The sequence below is a fragment of the Brassica napus genome, chromosome C1 (genome assembly GCF_020379485.1).
Source record: "Brassica napus cultivar Da-Ae chromosome C1, Da-Ae, whole genome shotgun sequence".
NCBI lineage: Eukaryota > Viridiplantae > Streptophyta > Magnoliopsida > Brassicales > Brassicaceae > Brassica > Brassica napus.
In genome coordinates, this window is record NC_063444.1 from 3,898,681 (window position 1) to 3,922,348 (window position 23,668).

At 39.4% G+C, this 23,668-nt stretch overlaps 2 protein-coding genes, 1 long non-coding RNA gene and 1 other non-coding gene across 11 annotated transcripts; 1 reads left to right on the forward strand and 3 right to left on the reverse strand.

Moving 5' to 3' along the window:
• Positions 1-602: 602 nt before the first annotated feature.
• LOC106375408 (early endosome antigen 1) lies at positions 603-10,283 on the reverse strand. 7 transcript variants are annotated; one of them, XM_048745268.1, is made up of 10 exons: positions 10,049-10,283; positions 9,670-9,782; positions 8,866-9,475; positions 3,115-8,741; positions 2,247-3,027; positions 1,528-2,174; positions 1,288-1,429; positions 1,126-1,207; positions 928-1,047; positions 603-827 (listed from the first exon to the last, which is right to left on the reverse strand). In XM_048745268.1, exons 2-9 carry the CDS (start codon positions 9,718-9,720, stop codon positions 945-947), a joined length of 8,043 nt encoding a protein of 2,680 aa, XP_048601225.1. In that variant the 5' UTR covers positions 9,721-9,782; positions 10,049-10,283; the 3' UTR covers positions 603-827; positions 928-944. The 7 variants fall into 7 exon arrangements, with proteins under 7 accessions (XP_048601225.1, XP_022551810.2, XP_013670755.2 ...); XM_022696089.2 differs by having other exon boundaries at positions 3,115-8,730; positions 8,870-9,484; XM_013815301.3 differs by having other exon boundaries at positions 8,866-9,484.
• A 388-nt stretch (positions 10,284-10,671) lies between these two features.
• Positions 10,672-11,457, reverse strand: BNAC01G06890D. The gene is made up of 2 exons (XM_013814310.3): positions 11,150-11,457; positions 10,672-10,944 (listed from the first exon to the last, which is right to left on the reverse strand). The coding sequence occupies exons 1-2, from the start codon at positions 11,420-11,422 to the stop codon at positions 10,816-10,818; spliced, it is 402 nt and encodes a 133-aa protein (XP_013669764.1). The 5' UTR covers positions 11,423-11,457; the 3' UTR covers positions 10,672-10,815.
• A 5,730-nt stretch (positions 11,458-17,187) lies between these two features.
• On the forward strand, positions 17,188-17,294 carry LOC125581119. Its single transcript, XR_007318830.1, has one exon. It is a non-coding gene; the product is annotated as a small nucleolar RNA R71 (small nucleolar RNA).
• Positions 17,295-21,559: 4,265 nt separating this feature from the next.
• Positions 21,560-22,893, reverse strand: LOC125580584. Of its 2 annotated transcripts, XR_007318330.1 has the most exons (5): positions 22,738-22,893; positions 22,283-22,518; positions 22,018-22,150; positions 21,841-21,901; positions 21,560-21,753 (listed from the first exon to the last, which is right to left on the reverse strand). It is a non-coding gene; the product is annotated as an uncharacterized LOC125580584 (long non-coding RNA). The 2 variants fall into 2 exon arrangements; XR_007318329.1 differs by having other exon boundaries at positions 22,283-22,886.
• Between the last annotated feature and the right edge of the window lie 775 nt (positions 22,894-23,668).

Consider the following 23,668-nt stretch of genomic DNA (forward strand, 5'->3'; position numbering starts at 1 on the left):
ACTAAAATGTAAATATTATATAATGAAAAGAAAAGTCTACAAGAAATATCTTAAATTTGAGCCATCTTAGCCAAAAAGAGATAAAAAAACAAAATGAAATATAGAGATTGCAACCTACAAAAAAACTTATCTCAACCGCATCAATATGAGTGAATGAAAATGCTTACTACTTTTCCTAGCTGAAATAATGTTCTTCAACTCTTTATCAATGACATAAAAGAACAGATCCTTCCTGGTGAGACCGAAATCTGATTATTTCTTTTTTTCCAAAGATGGAAGACGATAGTTTGAGAAGCCAGCTTCAGGAGGAGAGTTAGCTTCGATGGAAGCAACAACATTACTATATACTTAGTTTATGCAATTTCACTTGCTTCAAACAGAAGGTGATGCAGAAGCAAGCGTAAAACATAACGTTTGGGCCCAGCTTCTATTAGTTGGGCTTAATCTTGGGCCTACAAGTTTTTTAACGGTCGTAAAAGGGTAAAAGAATTAAATATATTAACCAACTCCGAACGATCACATCCGACATCGAAGACCTTCCTCGACTTGTGTAATATTCTCATCTTTTATCGTCCATTTTGCGTTGAAAAAACAAGGGGAAAAAAATGAACAATCACTTGTATATAGTCTCTGTCTAATATATTTCAACAGCTAATGCATAAAACTCTTTTCTTATTCGGTTGTAAAGCCAAGCAGTTTGTGATTCTGATCGATAAAAATGGCGAAACCACCGTTTGCTTGGTTAATAAAAAGCTAACCAATGAATAGCACGACCAACAAAAAACATATAGTGACCACTTTGAGCCTGTTCCATAGCGAGAAACCACCTACGAACGATGTAAATACAACACGTATTAGAGCTTAGAAAAATGGAGAAGCTACTGTTTGCTATTGATTTGAGAAAATAAAAGTTAGTAATGAGCTTACGAGATTAAAAGTTTTCGTTAGACGACGAAACTAGCCAAAAGAGCATGCAGTATCGCCCAGTATATCATTATCCCTAACCGTAATGCAGGTTGTCTCATAAGCGTCCGGTCACACGAGACCCTGAAAACAGAAAATGTCAGTTGTTTCGTTAGACCGAAACTATGAATTACCAATCAAACAAAATGGAGAGAGCCTGACCATAAACCATCGATCATGTTTGTCACTGGTCTTGTGAATCTTGGAACGACTCTTGACGTGGTGAGTGATCTAAACCCATGAGCTAAAAAAGCAGAGGGTAGGTTACGAAGAGAATGTGTAAGCGATTAACTAAAGTTAAAATTAAAGGACAAGTTTACTTACCTTTATCATCGTCGTCTTCTAAGCTCAGGCTTTCATCAGGTTGATCTGCATCTATACTAATAGCGACTTGATCGTTGTTTCCCTTACGCAAACTCCTGACTTGAGATGGGATCGATGCTCCACTTGTCGTCCGCTTATTTATCTACAATACCAGAGAAAAAAACAAAAACCAATTTGAAATGTCATCGCTTTGAGGCAGCATCTGGAGTGGTGAAATGATCAAACAATCTCTAATCTTACCAGAGGTTCCACTTCAACGATCTCCGACGCTGAAATGTTTGGTTGCGATTCCTTCTCATGTAGTATTCTCTCAAGAGCTGCTTCTTTTTGTCTGAGCCCAGCCACTCTACTCCTCTCAGCTTCAAGCAACGAATCCTTGCTTTGTCCGACCAGCCGTAACTCTTCTGTTTCAGATAGTATAGACGCGATCTTTTTCTCAAGTGTCTCCATGTAGCGGTTTACGTGACTCTGAGCATCGGTGGAAGGTGAATCTTCTAGACCAATTAGTGAAGCTATTGTGTTGAACCAAGACAGTACAGCTTCGATCTCTTCGGAATCTCTCTTAGAGTAGTTCTGAGAAGCAACAAGAGCCTCGTTAGTGCACCTAGTGACTTCTTGTCTCAAGAAAGAAACCTCGGTATCCCGATCTTGCACTTGTTGTTGAAGTTTCTCGATTTCAGCAAGAAGATTTTCAGAGAGTTGATGGAGCTCATCGAATTTATCCACAGTAATTGATAGCTTTTTGGAAATCTTCCCACGAGAAGCTTCGGCTTTCTGCAAATCCAGGTTCTTCTGTTGCACTTCCTGTTCTAATTCAGTAACCCTGTGTTTCAGATCCTCCATCTGAGACTCTTCCTCGTCAAGCGCTTGCATTAATGCCTCGATTTCTGCAGCAAGCAATTATGTATTAGCTATATGTGTGACGGTGGAAAAAAAAAGGTTTAGTTTGAAATTCTGACCTTGGTCTTTTGCAGATAGTAGATTGCTAACCGATGTGACCTTCTCCTGTAATTCTAAGTGCGAGACCTGCCCTTCTTGCAGCTCTTTTACTCTCTCCATCAAAGAATCCCGTTCCCGCACCAAAATACTCAGCTGGTCTTGCATATCATGCATCCGGGCACTTGCAGATTGAAGATCTTCTGCAAAGATTTTAGCACCGGCCTGGGCTTCCTTAACTTGACCCACAAGTTCATTGCACATCCTATCATTTTGGATATCCTTTTCGTGCAACTCCCTTTGCAAATTGGCAATGATCACCTTCATCTCCTTTTCATTTCTTTCCACAGTCTCAGCATTTGCTACAACAAGCTCTTTAACGGCTGATGATAGCCTATTTACCATGGACCTGACAGACTCCATGGACGAATAATCTTCTTCTACTTGATGGAGGCTCATGTTGAAATTGTCGTTTCCAACCAGTTCGGCCTTACGGCTTTCAATTTCCGCCAACACGCTGGAACATGCTCCATAAAGCAAGGCAACTTTTTCACCCAAAGCAGCATTTTTTGAGTCTGTTCCTATTGACCTGAAAAAGGTATTAATACTGGTTGATACAGTGTTGACCTGTTCTTGCCATGATGCCAGGTGCTTGCTTACATTCTCTTCGAGATGGCTAACATCAGCCACAAACTGATCAAGGTTTCGAGAGAGCGAACCACAAATTTCCGTGATGTTTCCACCATTTGGATTTTCATGCAAGTTGACGTTGGACAAGGCAGCACTCAAGCGTGAAAAGATTTCCTGAGAAGGGGAAAAATATTCAGAAACAGTCAGTGGCAGAGAAACCTTGAAAGTATACCATAGCAAGGTATTGAAATTATAAAGTACCTTGTCTACAAAATACCCTGTACTACCCTGAGGCCAGCCAGACAAATGAGTACCAGTTTGCTTCGCACATGATTCCATATTTGCCTTCAGATGATGCAGAAACTCCATATTCATGGTGAAAATATCAGCTAGGCAACTGTTGGTACCTGCGAGAACTTTCCTCAGAGTGTTCACATTAGTTCCAATGGACATCACCTGAGCATATAGCTTCTTCTTTTCTTCATTGTTGACCATAGACAAATTTTCACAACGGGATATGGCTTCAATTTTTGCAGCCTCCGCTGCATCCTTCGCTCTGAAAAGTTGCTCAATTTCATAGGTACATTTTGATAGCTCCTCTTGCATATTATCGTTTCTCTGTTGAACCTCGTTCACCTCAGCAAGTAGCAACTCAGCTGCTCTTCTAGATTTTATTGACTCCTGTTCAGCAGAAGTCACAGCTGTACTCATATTCTGAAAGAGTTGCGAGATCCGTTGAAGCTTCAGAACTGGCTCATATCTGTCACCTTCATCACCAATATTAATGCTATTCAACGCATTCAATGTCATGCTCAACGTATCACTTCTTTCCTGCAAAATATTTTCTGTTTCTTGCAAATGATTTTTCAACAATTGGCACTCGGACTCTAGGGCTTCCACCCTTATAGCGTAAGATTCCAACTCCCTAATTTTCTTTTCATTTTCCAAGAGTATTTCGTCTCGTTTGATAACCTCGGATTTTAGGCGACCATGTTCAGCGTTCATCTCCTCAATAGTTTGCTTCAGGCTATCCCTTTGTTGGACCAACGCTTTCCCTTTCCTGACAGCTACGTTTAACTTCTCTCTTGCAGAAGCTGACTTCTGCTCTTCTTGTTTAAGGAACTCCTGCAATTCTATTATTTTCTTATCCAATGCCTCATTTTCAGCAACCAAGGATTGCTGTTTTTCCATGTGCAAATCCCTTTCTTCCCTTACCAGCTTCTGTACACGCAGTGCTTCATCCAGATCTCTTGTTAGGGAAGCAACATCAGGCGACTCTACTACTATTATGTCTCTACTTGTTGCTTCGACTATATTTTCAGGATGGTGCCCATGAGAAGTTGCTTCATGTGTACCCAATAACTCTCCGCTTCTAACATCGGCATTTGATGGACGAGTTTCACAGAAGTTATCATCTCTTTCACGTGACAAACTAGATTTAACCAACTTCTTATAATAGTCTATCAGCTTTCTCAGAAGTACATCCAAGGTCTCAGAATTACTTGCTACAGCCAAATCCTGCAAGCCATCTTCCTCTATAACATCATTAATCGTGTATCTCAAACTCAATAGGTCTCCTTCAAGAGTCTGAAGTTGTTCTTCATTCCCAAGTTTCTCAACCAATTTTCCATGCAGATCTTTAACTTGATTCTTCAGTTCCTCATTCTCAACCTCAAGGTGAATGGCCCTCGCTGAAAGATTATCTCGATCCCCATTCAGAGTTTCAAGTTTTTCAGAAAGATCTGCCCTCTCATTATCAACAGATCGAAGATTTGCCTCGACATCACTTTCTTGCTTTTGTGAGACTTCCAAATCAGCAGTTAGTGATTGACAATAGACTTCAAGGTTATCAATCTTCTGCTGGAGAGTATACTTGTCATGTGCAGCCTCTGATATTGTACTTGCAAGCCACTCGATCTTATTTTCCACTTCCATGGACTTTAGCTGTAGAGGCATATCAATATTCTCTAGGAGCGCTTCCCATTTCTGAATTAAATTATTCCTGTGCATCAAGGACTGCTCCAGCATTTCATTCTGTTCAGCCAACCCATAAAACTTCCCTTGGAGTTCCTCGAACTTGATCCTTAAGTTATTCTCAGAACTTGTGCCAGTTTGACCATCCTCCCTGCAGGGTTCAGAGGGAACATATCCAGCACCTCCATCAGAACCCTTCTGATCCCAATCAGAGGGGCGTAAAGAGTTGCCGTTAGCTGATCTTGCTAGCCATTCCACCTTGTCGAGTATATCTCGAGCATGAAAATGCTCTGGGAGATCCAAATCTTCCAAAATTTCTTCAATTCTGTGAAGCAGAGAGTCTTTGAGAAGAAAGGATTCTCGAAGTGCAGTAGCTGAGTTTCGGATGTAAGAAAGCTCAGATTCTAATGCCTCCACACGTTCACCTGCCTCTGTATAAGTCTTAAGCTTTACTTCTACTTCCTTAAGCTTTGTGTCCTTCAAACTCAATTCCTCTGAGCACCTCTGAAGCTCAGCAGAGGTTTCGGCCAACAACTGCTTGAGATTGTCACGATTAACAATCAGACCTTTTCCTTTTGCAACAGCTATGCTACGCTTCTCTCTAGTAGATAATAACCTCTGTTCTGATTGTTCAAGTTCATTAGATCTCTCTTGTAACTCAGATCGTACGGCCACAAGGGACTCCTCTGCCTGGCTTAAATTTTCCCTGAGACCATCAATTTCAGCTTTATGGTGCAGTATACTCTCCTGGATCTCCATCAGCTCATTCTCCTTGGCCTCTAACTGTTTTCTGATGAGATTAGCCAAGTCCTCAGACTCTATAAACTTCTGAACAAGTTGGGAAACCAGAAACTCCACATATAAACTAGGGGATTCAAAACTAATTCCGCCACTTTCAATTTCCAGAACACCCTCAACTTTCTCAACCAAGTCTCGAAGTGAAGTGGGATCAAGGCTTCGCTGCGTCAGTTCCTCCATATCGTTTGTTTTACTCGACAAGTCCGACTGTAGCTTATCAATCACCGACTGAAGTTCAAGCCTCTCAGAAAGAATGTTTCGCATAGCTTCCATCAGATTCTCACAATAACCGTCGTTAAAAGGATCAGCGACGGCAAGATTTTCAACTTTAAGTTTGGCCATCTCCACAGACCCGCATGATTCAGTAATCAGTTTCGTCAGGTCAGCAAAGAACCTATGCATTGAAGCAGTTGCAGATTCATTCTTCTCAAGCAAAATGTTGAAACTCTGCGTCAACTCCTCATATGTATTTGAGGAGGACTCATGCTTCGCATAAGCAACTTCTAGTTTTTCCTCCAGGTCGTCAATCACCTTCACAGCCATGCCAACAGAATTTGACAAATGCTTGGTCATATCTAAGCCAATGTGAGCTCCAGCGGTTCCAGATCTGAGTAAACAATCATCAAGTCTCACAACTGCCTCACCAAACTGAGATACTGATGATGTAAGTTCATGTTCTAGCATCATTGCCTTTAGAGATTCATCCTGCAAGGCCACTACCTGTTCTTCCATTGACGTCAACATGCTGCTTAAATTATTCTGTAAGCTTTCCAGCTGATTTTCAAGCTCATAAATTCTTGATAAGCAAGAACTCAGCTTCTTGGTGAGCTCCGTGTTTTCTAGACCGATACTATCATTTCTCTGCTTTAATGATTCACAGAGAAGTTCTAGTTCGTGGTTTTTGTGTTGCAGCTCACAAGAACAGTTCTTCAGAACTTCAAGCGAAATCTTATTCTCAATAGTATCTGCCTCGAGAAGATTGATGTGATCCTGGTGAGATGCAAACTCGACATTAAGCTCTTCGAGTCGTTGATTTGTTGCTGTCCTGTCATCATTTAATTCATTGAATTGTATACCAGCCTTCCTAGCATTCAACACTAACTGTTCAAGCAAGCCTCTCAAATTGCTAATCTGCACATTCACAGAAACGAACACATCTGACTGATCACCAGTTAACTGTCCCTTTTCTGATTCATGTTCTTCCTGTTGCCCCTTTGACTCAAAAGCCTGAATCAATTTTGATACTGCTGGCGTGTCAGCTTTATTGCTAGACTTTCTCAATGAAGAATCGGTGAGGATCTGCTTAATTGCCTCTTCAAGGTTCTGAATCATTTTCTCACCTTTCTCCAGATTCTCGTTCAAGGAAGAAAACCCCGAAGAAGCGTCCATTACCTCCTCTGAAGGTACACTCTGTTTACTTGTAACCCCGACTTCTAGCCTTCTACCAGATGTTTCAGGTATTTCCTGATTGATCAATTCTGAAGCATCCTCATTACTTATGTCTACAATTCCAGATTTTTCTACCTGGATGCTGCTACTCAGAGATGTATTTTCTTCGGCCAATTTATCAAGGCGCGCTTTTGCTTCCCCTAACTCAGCTGCTAGACGAATCCGCTCTTCTTGTACGGTAGACATACGCTCTTGAAGAATAAAGAGCTCATGCGTAAGTTTATCATTGTCCTCAACCAAATGTTCCTTCTCCTCTTGAAACTTCAAGAGTTTATTATTCAGCAAAGAATACCCTTCCTTAAGATTGGAATACTCAGACAATAAATAAATCTCCGAGATCAGATATGCACTCACTTCTAGATGTGCTTTCTCATTTTCTTCTGTGAGATGCAGGTTATCCTCTTCAAGCTTAGTCTGCTGGCCTTTCAGCAACGAAAGCATCTCCATTCTGTTTGAATTGTCCACTTCTTGCAAGGTGACTAAAGACTTACAATTAGCCAATTCTTCCTTTAACTTCTCTGCCTCACCCAATAAGTTATATTTTTCCTCGACAAGATTTATCTTCTCATCTGTCAGTGGGCCAACTGTTTTTTCCAATCGCTCAACTTCTGCCTTTAGTACAGCCGCTGAGTTTTTGCTATCGCATAACTCAGATGAAAGATGCTTAATCTCATAGTTCTTGGATTCTTTTTCTTCAAGAAGTTCCTTTTTCTCATCATTCTCCACCTGAAGATTGATGAGCTTCTCTTTCGCCTCAGATAGATCCAATAGGGACTTTTGTAAGCTAAGCTGCAACTCATTCATCTTAGAAGTGAAATCCTCCACTTGTGCTTCTGTAGCAAGAAGCTGATTCTTGAGTTTCTCATTTGAGCTTGTAGCAGCGTAGAGGTTAGACTGGCAATCTGAAAGTTCCTCTACAAGAGAAATATTCCTCTCTTTCACCGCATTATATGATGCACGAAGCTGTGATAGTTCAGCTTCTAATTGGTTATGTTGATGATCAAACTCGTTTTGTAAATGAGACTGTTCTGTGAGTTGCACATGGAGTATATCTTCCATGGTACTCGAAACAAATAGTTCTTCTCTTAATCGCTCCAACGAGCTTGTTCCGGGCCCAGTACTGGAAGCAGCCTCTCTTGCGTTGCACAACACTTGAAATTCATCTTGTCCAAGTCCTTGAACCATATCCATAAGCTGTGAGAAGCTAACTGAGCGGCCTTCATGAACATGAGCAGCAGAAACTTCTCCAGAAGGATTTAATGTGTCCTTTTCACAAGGTTCCTCATGGCTCAATAATCCAGATATACTGACGCTCTCAGGCATTTGCAGCTGACTAGCCACATCTGCAGTAGAGCTTTCCTTAGGTTCAGTCGAAAGCACGTGATTTCTGTTATCACGAAAATCAATAGATGCTTCTGGTTTCTCCTCATTAAGCTCTGCAGCTTCCCCAATATGCTGGCTTCTAATTTCACTAGTTTTTCCTTCTAGTTCAGCTGGGTCAAATGCAACTGAGGATCCTTCTGAAAAGTGAGAAGGGGAAACAGAAGAATCCGCAAAGGTTGGAAAGCTTTTTTGCCTTTCTTCATTTGCCATCGAATCCACATCTGGCTTTGCAGATAATTCAGAAAACTGTTCCTTTTGTGAACCATCGTCTTCCTGCATTTTCCCTACCCAGAAACAAATGAGAACTGAATTATACAAAAAAAAAGACGAACAGAATCGACTAACCTCTCTACTAATAAATAAAGAAAATGATTGAAAAGAGAAGCATGAAGAGAAGGAGAGAACAACCTACATCAGGAACAGAGTCAGGCAGCGATGATGGCTGATGGTGCTTTTCCTCATTCCCAGACCCACTTTCAACTTCAACTCCTAGCCCCTCCGTTAGGTTTCCAGAAACAGGGAAGATCCCGTCAACACTAATAGATGCATCGTCATGTGTAACTCTCTTCTCGGTGTCTGCAGGGTCAGATATCAAAGAATCTACTGCGCCAGCCCCTCCTATGTCGATACTCTTCACATTCTCTTCTTCCGTGTACAATGCTACGCTGATATCACTTTCGGAATTCGCTACTTCTTTTCTCAGATCAGCTCCACTATCAGAAGTTGCTGTAGTGTTCCCTGGCTGAAGCGTATCAAGTTCTGATGTTGAAGCAACGACTGAAACATCCTTGTGAGCTGCTGCATTTTCATGATCAACAGCCTCCTCGCCAATATTCACATGAGATGAAACACCTCCTGCAGCCACATCAGACGGAGCTTCTGCCTCGTCACTGACAGCACTTGCGTCAGGTTTAGGCTCATGCTTCTTACCAGATTTTTTGGAGGATTTTCCTTGGCTTGTACTGCCCTTGGGGTCCTTTTTATGATCAGTGTTTTTGTCAGCCTTCTTTTGACGAAACTGTTGAAGCTGAAAATGAAGTCAAGAAACTTAAACGCAAGAAAAAACAAGCAATCAAACTTATACGCTATCAAGTATAAACTTCGAAGAAACAGTAGAATCAAATCCTCTCTTATCGCTAACACATATGTTGATAATAAAGAAAATATACATAAATTATAATAGAGCTAAGCTTAAAGAAAGTGAAAACTAACCTTCTGTCGCCCAGCAGCGAGTGGATCAGCACGGTTCTTCTTCTTGTCCATTCGATTCACTCTGCTCTTGCTCCCACAATGGCTCTTAACTGATCACCATGGTTTTGTACCTTCTGATGAACGAAAAAATATCCAACGGAGTTAATATTACAGAGCACCGACACAATAAAAAACGCATTTCGAATAACACGAAATTAAAACAAACAAAAAAGGCTTGGGCATTAAGAAAATAACAACAGAGCCAGATCGTGAGGCAACTAAAACGGAAGCCTAATCTTACAGAGATTCAATTGAAATACACATACACAGCCGCGATACGAGATCGAGTTTCACAAAGAAATTCGATTAATATGGTAACGAAACTGAGCTAAAAACGTACCCTCGATCGTTCGAACAATTTGCTTGAAAATCTGTTACGTCGCTCTCTCTCTCTCTCTCCTTAGATCTAACGCAAATGGCCTTTTTAGCTGGTGCGTCTTGTTCGTTTTGAAAACGAAAGGAAAAAAAACTGTGGAATGAAAACGCGAGGCGATTCAATCTCACACAGACGTCGTCGTCGATTTGAAAGGAAGAGCAAAAAATTCATACACACCAACTTCTCAAAGTTCATCGCCACAATCTGGTAAGCGAACGCTTAAACTGGGCCTCAAAGCCCAATTTAAGATGGCTTATAATCATTTACCCAAACGGTCCAGTAACTAATTGATCTAAAGCTATATAGCAACTATACCCTTCTACTTCTTCCATAGTTTTATACATCTACAGCATAAGAGCCCCACTGCATAATTTACTGCAAAATGGAATGGTAAATAGAGGGATGAACAAACAAAAAACAAATTACTCCATTTTGCAGTAAATTATGGAACGAGGTTGGAGATGCTCTAAGAAAACTAGCTCCGTTCGGGGAGCAACTGACATAGAACGCTGCTGGAAACTTGAGAAGTATGTCATTGTTTCAGCTCTTTCATTTAGGGTATGTCATGAGGCATTTGATTCATCATCTGATTTTAAATAATCAAATTATATATTTTTTTTTAGTAACCACAACTATAAAATGTGACCAAAAAGGCTACAATCCTTATACAAGCACAACATATTAGTATTACACAGTCATCGGAATGGATCTTTGATTTAAGTGTGTTTTGCTTAAACTTCACGCTTCGGCCGTTTACGGGTTCGTTGAAGCACAGGTTCTTTAATCAAATCGTCCAGAGAGGTTTCACCTTGACCATTCTCTCCATCTTCTGCTGCTTTTATCGCTTGGTTCAACGCAATCTGTAATGATAATGCTCTTTAGTTTTACAGACCGTATGAATAGATACAACAGTATTCCAATAGATTTTTAAACTGAGACAAACCCTAGAGACCTAATCAACGACAACACTAATTTAAGAAAAACCAGACCAAAGTCGTGTCTGAACTAGAACTGGCAAAAAGATGTCCTAAAAACATTTTTTTGGGGTGGAAACGGCAATCTTACATCTTCAAGGAAGTCATCGTCGAGCTTATCCGCGATTTTGGCTGAAGTGAAAACAGTGGCGGCTATAAGAGTAGCGGGAATTGCGAACGCGAGCAAGTAGCTACTCGTACTGGGCCCTGCTCGCGCCACAACAGAACAGTCGCTGATTCTCCGATTAAGACATGGTACCCCCGTCCCTACATCGACGAAATTTCTCGCCGGCTGCTGAAACAGAGGCTGAGAAAACGCCGACGATGCCGTTAGCATAGGGATGGAGACGAAGAGTCTCGCCATTGATTTTTGTTGATTACGAAACCAACGATTGGCAAAGAATGGATAATCATTTCCGGTCGGGTTTTTTTTTACCCGAACCTGACCCGAAACAGTCTGAAATTGATCCAATGGGCTTATTTTACGAGGCCCATTTAAGTATTCATACCATCGCATCACGGTAAGACCTCCTCTTAAACTAAATTCAACGCATGATAGCGATATATTTATATTCTTCTTCGTTTATTATATAGCAGATATGATTGAATATGGGAGCATATGTACGTTGGGAGATATAAATTATTCTTCGTTTATTATATTGAAGATATGATAGCATATGTTAGGTAGCAAGAAATATATTCTTCTTCGTTTATTATATAGCAGATGTGATAGCATATGGAGCATATGTTTCATAATTTGTTGAACCAGAATCAAATCTGTCTAGTTGACACGACTATTAAAAATTAATTCGTATATTTACGTAAGAGGTCAAGCAATATACAGGCTAGGCTAGGTACCCAGGACGAGCTACTTCAACTGATAACACCTCAGACTCTGGTTTGAGAGGTCACGAGTTCGAGTCTCGGGCGGAGAGGAATGTCCAGGGCCGTAATGGTACAGACACAGGCTGGTTCCGGACCTAGGAGGGGATTAGGGCCGAAGGCCCGAAGCCCGCCTGGTTAAATAAAAATATATATATATATATATATATATATATACAGGCTACGTTATATATTTCCCACTTCCAAATGAACAAAAACCATGTGCAGCTTCTTGGTTTAGAAGATAAAGTGGAGAATATAAAGCAAAATAAAAAAAAACGACACCCAACGTCCATATATACGTTAGACATAATATAATTGAAAAACATAAATGGGAATATAAACATTTGCGTGAAGTCCACATTGGATTCCACTCTCATTTCAGCTTTTCTTTTACATATTCTTTCAGAGTCCACGGATGACACTTTATCTGATACCTGAAGCTGTATCCGAACCCGATCCGAAAAACCCGAACTGAAATCCGAACCGAGGTAACAAAATACCCGAACGGGTATTAATTTAAGAGAGATTGGATATCCGAATCCGAACGGGTAAATATCCGAATCCGAATGAATATCCAAAAATAACCGAATATATATATACTTATCCTTATATTTCTAGTTTACATCTCTCATTTTAAAAAAAATTATTTATATTGATGTTACACATACTTATCACCTCTTTAAGATGATAAGTATATATATAATTATGGAGAAAATGATTTGGTATTCATTTAAAATGCATGTCAAACTTTTTGTTTCATGTATTAACAAAAGTTACATTCAAAGTTTAAAAACAATATCCAAATTAATATCTATTTGTTTTTGAAATATTATATTCAAACCTATTAATCATTCAATCTATAAAAAATAAAAAAAATCAGTTAAGTGAAATCTATATTTTTAAATACAAGAAACTTAAAAAATGAAAAAAAAAATTCTTTTAAAATCTAAATATCTGAACCCGATTCAAAATAATCGAACCGAACTAAAAATACCCGAACCCGACCTGAAGTACAGAAATACCCGAACGGGCTCTCTATCCCTATACCAAAATACCCGATCTTAACCGAACGGTGATATTACGTGTATACGCACACCAATTAACCTAATGTGCACACTACCACAATCGAATGGTATGTCGATGTAGCACTTTAGGATCGAATCCACAGAGACCAACGGTTACACTTTATCTTTATGGGATCAATACTTAGCTAAAACAATATGGGAGTTTTAAAATTTAAGGGTTTCGTGAGAAACAAGTAACAAGATTAATTAAAATATTCAGATAATTAAAATGCTAGCCTAGGGTGGTTTGATCAGGTGTTAAACAAGTGTGAGCCAAAAAATTATTCAAGTTCAATTAAGAGCAAGTCTAGAACTCGGATCACTCAAATAGAACAGTCCACTGTCGTGGTACTACCCCCTAGGTTGTAGTTTCCTTAAAAATCTCCGCCGCTGGAACAGGCACTCGGGTTGTTCCGCTATCCGGAACAGTCACTCGGGTTGCTCCGCTATCCAGAACAGTCATCAAGACTGTTCTGCGTGAAAATCACCAAATTGCACTGTTTTCTGCCTCTTTTGTTCCTGCTGGTCCATCTCCCATCCAATGCAACTCCAGACCTGTAATGACTCGAAAAGGACTAGGAAGACTCGATAAAGACTTGAAAACCAATTGAAAAGCATATATACAAGATGTATAAAACACAATATATCAATTCTCCCAGACTTAGATCCTTGTTTGTCCTCAAACAATGTCAAGTATCAAGAACATGGAGAAAGGTTTGAAAGTGTGGGAACTCTCCTATTCTCAGCAACCATACTTTAACCACGAATCTCTGAACCATACAAGCAGTATAACTAGGACAACACACCCTTCCCGGAACCCCACTGACTGTTGTTCGAAAATCGGCTCCATACTCTACATCTCCAACCTGAAAAAGCAACACTATCGAGACAGAACTCCCTATATTCATTTAAGAGTAGCGTGAGCTTCTCATCACAGGCACTATTCAGGGTAGACGGTCTAGGTGTGGAACAAGCTATTTAATGGTGGAGTTAAGAGTGTTTAGGGGCTACCATTTCATTGTACAGGATGCATGATATCACACAAAATGGCAAGAGAGGATATATCCATTGATGTCCACAGCCTCTACTCGTTTTTATATCTGGTGCGACTGTTCTGATGACGGAACAGACGACTGATTGTTCTGCTTTCCACTTTCCTCTACATACTCTTCAATACTTGGTACCAACTTCTTGCTCGACCTTTCCAGTGGCTCCATGTTTCTTTTATTTCTTCCCCTTCTCCATCACATTATTCTCGTTTTTTCGTATCTTTTTCTTTTTTTGAAGACTGATATGGTGATGTGACGAAGAAGGAGGTAATACATGATCGTTCTGAGTGCCACTAGTGGTTCTGATTTCACAACCATTCTGGTTCTCCACCCCTGCTCTTGCGCAGTTCATTGGTTATGGAGTGGTTGCTCCCTTAATCTGCTTGTTCTCCTTTCTGACTGAATTTCTGCAGCAGTAACGAGTAAGAGGCTGCGTTGATCCTTTCCTCTCCGACCTTTTTGCACATATCTGCACATATGACACTGAAAAACAAATGCATGAAGGTGGAGTAAAGGCTAAGGTGTAGGGTGGGAACTAGCTAAAGATGAGCTAGCAACTCAGGATCAGCAAGATGGACAAAAAGGATATGAAGTCCTGAGTGTGTTCTCGTTTCACTGATCTAATGCCTATAACAAGAAGAATTTCAGTCAAGATTAGGTTCAAGTTAGGTGGAGTTAAGTCTACCCAGTGTAACCTGATCGGCTGAGAGCTTCTGGAGAATCAAGTGAGATATGTCAGGGTGTTCCAGGTCCACATGTGTGTCTTTCGTCACTGCTAAGGTAACTGAATAAGATAACTAAAGCACGAGGTGATCAGTGATCAACACGAAATAAGATCCTAATTCCCACAATGTTTTGACTGACTCGATCATAAAAACTGACTCAAATTGACCCAAAAGAAAAACAAAAGAAAGAAACGAGTTAGTAAACGACGAAAACCCTCCCCCAGACTTACTTCACAACGTCCCTGGTGTGAAAATAAATCAGAGAGAAGGTGGAAAACAAGAATAAACATTTTTTTTTTGGTTGAGATACTTACCTGAGTGGAGCGGGCACTCCATGAAAATTCTGGATGTTCTATCATCAGATGGTCGCCTGGAACAGCCGCTCTTTTCAGAGGGCAGGTTGTTCCATTACTGCAACCCAGAATATTTGAAGTATCTCGGGTTTTTCTGCTTTTTGACCTGAGACTCAATAAACTAAAACAAAAAATAAGTAAACAAAAACAAAACGAACTTATATGTACACTTACCAGTGGGTTGCCTCCCACCAAGCACTTGGTTTAAGTCACTAGCTTGACTTGGTGATAGGGATCAATCTGGTTGAGCAGGAGGGCCTGTTCCAAAACAAGCTCCATAATCAGACATGTTCAGCTTCAAAACCCTGCTCAACAACCCTTTCACAGCAGCTTTACCTTTCTCGTTTAGCTCATGTGTGATAATGGCTCTGACTTTAGAGAACGGTTTGGAGGTACCCTTGCACTTTACCTCATACTCAATGGAGTTCTCATCACACTTGAGAGGTATCAAAGGCATTGTAGGATCTCCCTTGACCCTTTTCTTCTGGACTTTCTGTTTCACCCTTGAATTCCCTCTGAATTTAGTAGGATCAGTGCTAGGATCTTCATCAGAGAACAACCTGCTCTCACCCTTATCACCATGCTCCTTCTCTGGAACAACCTTCAGCTTTTCTACATCAAACACTGAGATGCAAGAGGCGTGTGATGAGGAAGATATGGTGGGTACAGCGTTGTAGAAAACTTTCTTGTTGATGTTGGAGAAGCAGACTCTCATGTTGGGCATATCGATGGTTGCTCCAACAGTAGCCACGAATGTCCTTCCAAATATCAAAGGCATCTCATGATCCTTGTTCATCTCAACAACTTGAAACTCAGTAGGAACAATGCATTCCCCTACTTGAAACTCAGTAGAAACGACGATTTGGGTAAAGCTATTGCATATGGGACTGCTTTGGAAGAGTTTGCAAAGGTCAGGGTCAGCTGAGAACGCTCAACATCAGCAATACCCAAATCGTCTACAATACCCTTTGAGACGAGATTCACACAAGAACCAGAGTCACAAAGAGCGTCCTTGAAGGTTGTTCCTGCGATATAACATGGGAAAACAAACTTTCCAGGATCATCAACCTTAGACAATACCTTCAGTGCTGGTGTAGACAGTGCTTTGGTATAGAGGACCTTGATCTCCTCTTGAGTCTCTCTACAGTTTTTAAAGAACTTAAACAATGGACGAATCTGCAGAGCATCTTTGAATGCAAGTTCTTTAGGAAGCTTTCTCACCATCTTGTTAAAACCTATCAGATGTTCTTCACTAATGGGATCCATCAGATGTCTAGGTGGAATTGGATAGGGAACCTTGGGAACATAGACTCGAGATGGAGGAGTCTCAGCAGATTCGTCGGGAGCAGTTACTGCAGAGCTAGCAGGCTGCTCTGTGTCTTCTTCTGCGCCTAGAACAGTCTCAGTGAACGGCTGCTCTATTGCATTACAATGCTCAGTCCTAGGATTTTTATCAGTTCTTCCCGGGAGCGTCTCTTGTTGCCTCTTGAAACTCTCAACTGTTTGAGCAAGCTGAACATCGATCTTTCTTATATGGATCGCAAGATTGTCATACTTGTTATTCAGCTCAGTGAACATGTTGCCCATCCTGGTGTCCATTTCCGTGGTTACCTGATTCAACCCCTAGGCCTGAACCTGCTCACCCTACAACAACTGTTGCATCATCATTCTCAGACCCTTCAGCTCATCTGATTGATTGTTCCCGGTACCTGGAACAACTTGCTGATTGTTCTGCGGTTGTCGCTGGTTCTGGTTCTGAATCTGCCCGGCCGTAGCTTGTTCCATGTTAAAGACGTGCCCTTGGTTGTTTTTCAGTAGCTGATCAACCTTGGCAGTCCGCTCATCTATTTTCTGGGTGTCGAAACTGTTCCCTTTCTTGGAGCAATCACTCTCATCTTTCTTATTAGCTGAGCTAGCAGCCAAGTTCTCAATCAGCTTAAACTCTCCATCAGTGGTTTGAGTCATGAAGTCTCCATTGCTCGCAGAGTTTAGAGCACCTTGGTATTTCCAGTCCACTCCATCATAGAAAATGTCCAAGAGGTAATCATCATCAAATCTATGGTGAGGACATTCTCTGCGATAGTCATTAAAGCGCTCCCATGCGTCGCAGAAAGGCTCATCAGTGAGCTGTCTGAAGGAGGTGATCTTATTCCTCAATGCAGTTGTTCTCGCCTTAGAGTAGAAATGGCTGAGGAACGCTGATCGGACATGTTCCCATGAAGTGAGAGAGCCGGTAGGGAGAGAGTTCAATCACCGTGCAGCTTTTCCATCAAGAGAGAATGGAAATAACATGCACCTGATGTAATCTGGTGGAACACCATCCGCACGAGTGAAACTGCAGACTTTTTCGAGGCTCTCAATATGCTTCATTGGAATTTCTGTAGAGAGACCAGAGAACACTTTTCTCTATACTTGACCGATCAAAGCAGGCTTGATCTCGAAGTCCTGCCTGGTATAGGGTGGAGGAACAATGGCAGAGCGTGTAGTAGGGATGTTACGCGGAAGGTTTCTCTGCCCGATTGGAACAGTCTGCGCCTGTTATTCCTGCCGCACGAGAGCAGCCTGTTCAGCAGCATCCTGCTGAGCTTGGATGGTCTGCTGCATCTGAAGCATCTGTTGTTGCATCTGTTGCAACTGAGCAGTGAGTTGCTCTTTATTGCTGTAGTCGCCCATTATGGCGTTGTTCGGCCCTGATTGTTGACGGTTTGTTCTTTTTAACCTTGTTAGCTCCTGGTTGCTAAATGTTACCAACTCTCCTTGTGCGTTTCTCCGAGTATGTCTACTGGTAATGCACCTGAAAAATTAGTTGCAACAAAAAGAATATAGCAAGTTAGAGGTCTTAGACTAAATAAATAACCGAAAAATAAAGGTAAAAAGATGGTCTCCGGCAACGGCGCCAAATTGATATTACGTGTATACGCACACCAATTAACCTAATGTGCACACTACCACAATCGATTGGTATGTCGATGTAGCACTTTAGGATCGAATCCACAGAGACCAACGGTTACACTTTATCTTTATGGGATCAATACTTAGCTAAAACAATATGGGGGTTTTAAGATTTGAGGGTTTTGTGAGAAACAAGTAACAAGATTAATTAAAGTATTCAGATAATTAAAATGCTAGCCTAGGGTGGTTTGATCGGGTGTTAAACAAGTGTGAACCAAACAATTATTCAAGTTCAATTAAGAGCAAGTCTAGAACTCGGATCACTCAAATAGAACAGTCAACTGTCGTGGTACTACCCCCTATGCTGATCGATCTTGATACCTAACTCTCGTTTGGATCAAGACGCGACAGCAAGCAATAAAGATCAAGTCCGATATGTTCACAAAACACCCTAACATCTACTTTCGCTGGTTAGGGATGCAATGCTCATTCAAGTTATGTCTAGCAACCTATAACACTTTTGATGAATATATTAAACCTAGAATCAGACACTAAGTGGTTAACTTGATGCAAGTCTTAAGAACAACAGTGAATGAAGACAATCGATTTATAACTTATTTATGTCAAGTTCACGGATCTAACACCCTAAGACCCTATACTAAGCAAGCTGACTACTCAGCCATGAAGCAAGAAAACACAGAGACAGAGATATAAAACAACATGAAATATGATTGAAATAAAGTAATAGGGTTCAGGGGGTTCTTCTCTAATTCGAGAGAGATGGCCTTCTCCCTTTACAAAGTAGTCAAATCTCAAGTCTCCAACTCTAAGATCTGGTTTCTTCTCAAAGAAAAAAGGCGTAGAATAGTCAGGAGAAACAGAAAAAGAAGATATATCAAAGCCACAGGCGGCTGGGAGAGAAAATAGAGAGATTAGGGCAAATCCCGAAATAGGTTGTAGTTTCCTTAAAAATCTCCGCCGCTGGAACAGGCACTCTGGTTGTTCCGCTATCCGGAACAGTCACTCGGGTTGCTCCGCTATTCGTCATCAAGACTGTTCTGCGTGAAAATCACCAAATTACACTGTTTTCTGCCTCTTTTGTTCCAGCTGGTTCATCTTCCATCCAATGCAACTCCAGACCTGTAATGACTCGAAAAGGACTAAGAAGATTCTATAAAGACTTGAAAACCAATTTAAAAACATATATACAAGATGTATAAAACACCATATATCAGACGGGTATCCGAACGACCACCCCTATCAGAGTCTATACTATTGTTTTGACTTTTGTCGTAACGGAAACTAATTTTGTGTGAAACCGGCAACATGCATGCCATAGTACTAGACAAGGTAATGCATGTGTTAAGTACAATCATGCCTTATCAGGAGTATAACAACAAAACAAATAATACTCTGCAGCTAGTTGGTTTTGTATTTGCTTGTTTGTAATCCCATGTTTATCATTACTTTACGAGATAACATCTTTGTTATGTATGATCAAAATCTTCTGCATTTAACAATTTCATAAATAATCATACAGATCAATATAAACAGTATTGCCAATGTGAGAATATGGTTAGCACTTAGCACACAAACATATACTATTGAATATTCTAGTCAAAACGTAAACGTCAAGATAAGAGGCATTTATTTCTCAAATGCGTGTGAAATCCGTGTGTGCAATAATATGTCAACGCTCATAGAATAAACCCATGTCTACTGTCTTTACATTGACCTCTTAATAAAGTTAAACCTCTGTGCCAAACCTCCTCGTAGAATCAATGGTGACGGGTTCCATCCGAATTAATATAACAGTAAACTATAGTGTTAGTTATGCGTATGACCGTGGTTATTATATTTTTCTTTTAATAAAGAGTTATATTTGGTTTAAACTTTTAACCCTTTAAAATTCCGCACTAGTTAACTTCCGTTCAATTAGCAACTTATAGCTAAATGTTAACACGTCTCCTATATAATTTAAGAAGCTTCGGTCGCATCGTATAACAATTGATGTGTGACAATATTGCATAATATTGTAGAGATACAAACGAACATGTTTCTTTCACCTGCTTATTAGAAAAACTTGATTAATTATTGAGAAGGGATTACAAAAACGAGGATGGTTTTCTATATACGGAAAACTTAATTAAATACTGGAAACAACACTCTGGAACAAGAACGTGTTGAGTATCTTTAACACACATGTCTGAAGATACGTTTTCACCAAGTTTTGCCATCATGGGAATAACGTGGAGTTGGAGAGAGGGAGAGGAGTTTAAAATGTTTGAAGTATGGCTTAAATCTCGTATATCAGTGTGCTTTGTTGGCTTGTGTTCTGTTATCTGACGATAAAAAGGAACTATTATGATATATCTATCTATACTTGCTTGTTGAAACTAAGGTGCATGACAAAATAGTTGGAATACTAATCGGTAGCATGAACACGTCATATTAAAGCACATGAGAAAACTTTGGAAAAGAATCTTTAATGGATAAGAAGAATGGACGAGGATCGTGGGCCTCTTTATAACTTATGTTTTTTTCTAGGTGGTACCAAAGGAAAACAACATGAAAGTATATGTGCTTCAATTCTTGTTGAGAATATATATCTTTTTTGGTTTCGAGGGGATCGTGTTTGGGACCGTATAGTGTTCGTGAAGCCATCGGTGCGAGACAGTGTTATCCGAAAGCTACCAATGTGATGTTTGGAGCTATGCATGGTTCATATATTATGCGTTTATATATATACTACTGATTATTCTATTTTGATGGATTTGCTTCCAAATATAATCCCAAAACATAGGTTAGAGGAACAGAGTCTCATTAACAACTTGTATCTTAATCTACTTCGGCCTCTTCGGGCACTTTCATGTTTCCTCATGATTAAGATGAATAGCTAAATAACGCAATTTGTTTTTACAGTTATGCATCAAAATAATATTAAATTTAAGAATTATTAATATCTTCCAAGAAGTTGAAGAAAGAACTAAAATATTTCATTGTTTTGATGTTCTCTTATAAAATACAGAAAATGATATTTTCTTGCATTGCAATTTGTAAATGCATAGATGATCGACGTGCACGACAATAATAATACAACTTGTTAGGTCAACTACCCCATGTTATAGTTTAATCGTTGACAAAAATGGTGTTTTAAATAACAACCCGTGGTTTGGGTCTACGTCAATGGCACGTTATTACACTACAAGAATTTACTTAAATAGCTACTGATTATTTTGTAGCTATCACGTACGATCTATAGCTAAAATCAGTTTAGCTACAGATGGCAACAAATTAAATCTCTGGCCTCAGCTTTCACGCTAAACAAAATCTCTAGCCATTTTGTAGCCATTTAGCAATGAATTAGCAAGAGCTTTTTCTGTAGCCACCAGCAACAACATTGCTACAACTTATTTTATTGCTAACTAGTGACAAGCATAGCTACAAATATTTTGTAGCCACATTATAATTTTAAAACTTTAATTGAAATTGAAATATAATTATTTATTTAAAATTATAGTTAATTCTCAAAATGAAAAAGTGTCAATTTTAATTTTCGAACATAATCCAACAAAAAGTCACTTGTTTGATACCAAAATGTTAACATTGTAAAACCAAATACAAAAAGATCTAAAACTAATGAAATTTTTGTTGAAAACCCAGCTTCTCCAAAGCTTTAAATTGGTCATCTTGTCCGTCATATGGTGTTCCGTTAGAAATCATAAAGCTGTAGTTTAGAAGAACAAAAATTCACTAAGGGATAAAATCTTTAGGAGAATTAAAAGGAAACTTAACAAGGTCAATGAGGATTTACCTCTGAAAAAATCAATGCAAAATGTATGTATATGGCAGGATAGCCTCTATTCCTGTTGGTGCTGCAAAAACAACATAAAGGATTTAACTATTTGAAGCACAGAACAGGCGTCAAGATGTAACTTTCACAAAAAAAAAAATCATGAACAAAACACTTGCTGTGCAGATAAAATCTTACCATCCAAAAGTTGTACGACTTGTGTGTAGCACGAGAGTAAGGACCGAGAGGACTGTGTTACCAAAGATCTCAACATCTTTCATAATCTCCCTAAAGCTCGGGTCAGGATCAACGTCGCAGTCCGAATCGAAGCCTGCGATTAGAAAACAAACACAGACTTCAACAAACTTAAATGTGAAATCAAACACGGCGAATCTGGTGTTTGAAGAAATCTGAGTTCCTTCTAAGGCAGACAGACATTAGAAATCAAGCACGGAACTGGTACCTGAAACTAAGCTGAGGAACTTCTCTTCTTGAATGAGGGCGGTTAACTCGAAATCTAGAAACACATATAGAGAGAGCTGCAATCTTCAGGAGAATAAACGTCGACAAGTCGATTTAAGAGAGCAATAACATATGCTTTGCTTCCCCCTGTGGGAAGGACGAAGCTGAAGTACATCTTTCTTTGCTCGCTTTGAATTTGTCTCCCTTCACTCGGCCGCGTACTTCCCGATGAGAACCCTAAATCGATTCGTCATAAAACACTTCAACTACACAAATCTAAACAATATAATTTCACAGTAAATAAGGAAGAGGCTGAATGAAGAAATTAACCCAACTCAATTACGATTTGTAAACACCCACTACCCAGATCCGAATTACAAAATTAAAGAAGAATCTGTCTTGAAGCTATTAGAAAACGAAAAGATAAATATTGAAAAAGGCTGTGTATATCATCACCGTGAAGGGGAAAAGAGATTTGGAGAGAGACTGAGAAAGATGGAGAACAAGAATTAAAGTTATAATCAGAAAATTTTGGCGGAGATTTGAGAAAATATTTTTTTTGGGGGGGGGGGGGATACTGAAAGTTTTTGGAAAATATTTCGCGGCCATGAAATAAATCTAGCGGCTGGCGCTGATTTCTAATTTTTTTTTGGTAAGTGACGAAATGAGATAAATTATATACTCATATTCTAATAAATACTTTCTAAATTATATCGATGCCTGCTAAAATCAAATATGCAACTAGTGTTATTATATTTTAATAACTATAATAAACATCTAAATTCCCAATATACAACTATGGATATTATGTTCATGGTTTAGGATATACATATTTAGGGTTTATTGTTTAGGGTATAGATTTCTAGGGTTTTCTTTTCAAAAAAATGAAGATTTACAGGGTTTAGAGTTTACTAAGCAGATTTTATGGTTTATGGTGTAAGATGTAAGGTTTAAGTTTAAGATTAGGTTCAATGTTTACATTTTTTTCAATTCGATACATAAAAATATTACATAAATGTGAATTTTACACCCTCAATTAAACACTTTTACAAAAAATTGTTTGTCTCAGTCTCTATAATCTATATGATCACTTATCACTAAATACATAAATCTCATATCAAAATTGTCTTAATGTGTAGTGGAATACATTTCTTTAATCGAATTTTAAAATACTGGTGATACTATCTATCATATCATATGATGCCAAAGTATTCATAATCATTTGTTTGTTAAAATTGCTATTGCGATAACTTATTCTTTAGCTAATCAGTAGCAAGTTAGTTATGGAATAACTACAAATCACAGTTGTAGCTACTTAGCTAGAGATCGCAACAGATTTAGCTACAAATTTATAAATTTCTACTTTTGTTGCTATCTGTTGCTATTT

Coding starts and splice junctions, on each gene's coding strand:
- LOC106375408 (XM_013815301.3), bottom strand. CDS start 9,720: ATGGACAAGAAGAAGAACCGTGCTGATCCACTCGCTGCTGGGCGACAG. Junction 1,208..1,287: donor AGAAGACGACGATGATAAAG/GTAAGTAAACTT, acceptor CTGCTTTTTTAG/CTCATGGGTTTAGATCACTC. Junction 1,048..1,125: donor AACATGATCGATGGTTTATG/GTCAGGCTCTCT, acceptor TTCTGTTTTCAG/GGTCTCGTGTGACCGGACGC.
- BNAC01G06890D (XM_013814310.3), bottom strand. CDS start 11,422: ATGGCGAGACTCTTCGTCTCCATCCCTATGCTAACGGCATCGTCGGCG. Junction 10,945..11,149: donor ACGATGACTTCCTTGAAGAT/GTAAGATTGCCG, acceptor TTATCATTACAG/ATTGCGTTGAACCAAGCGAT.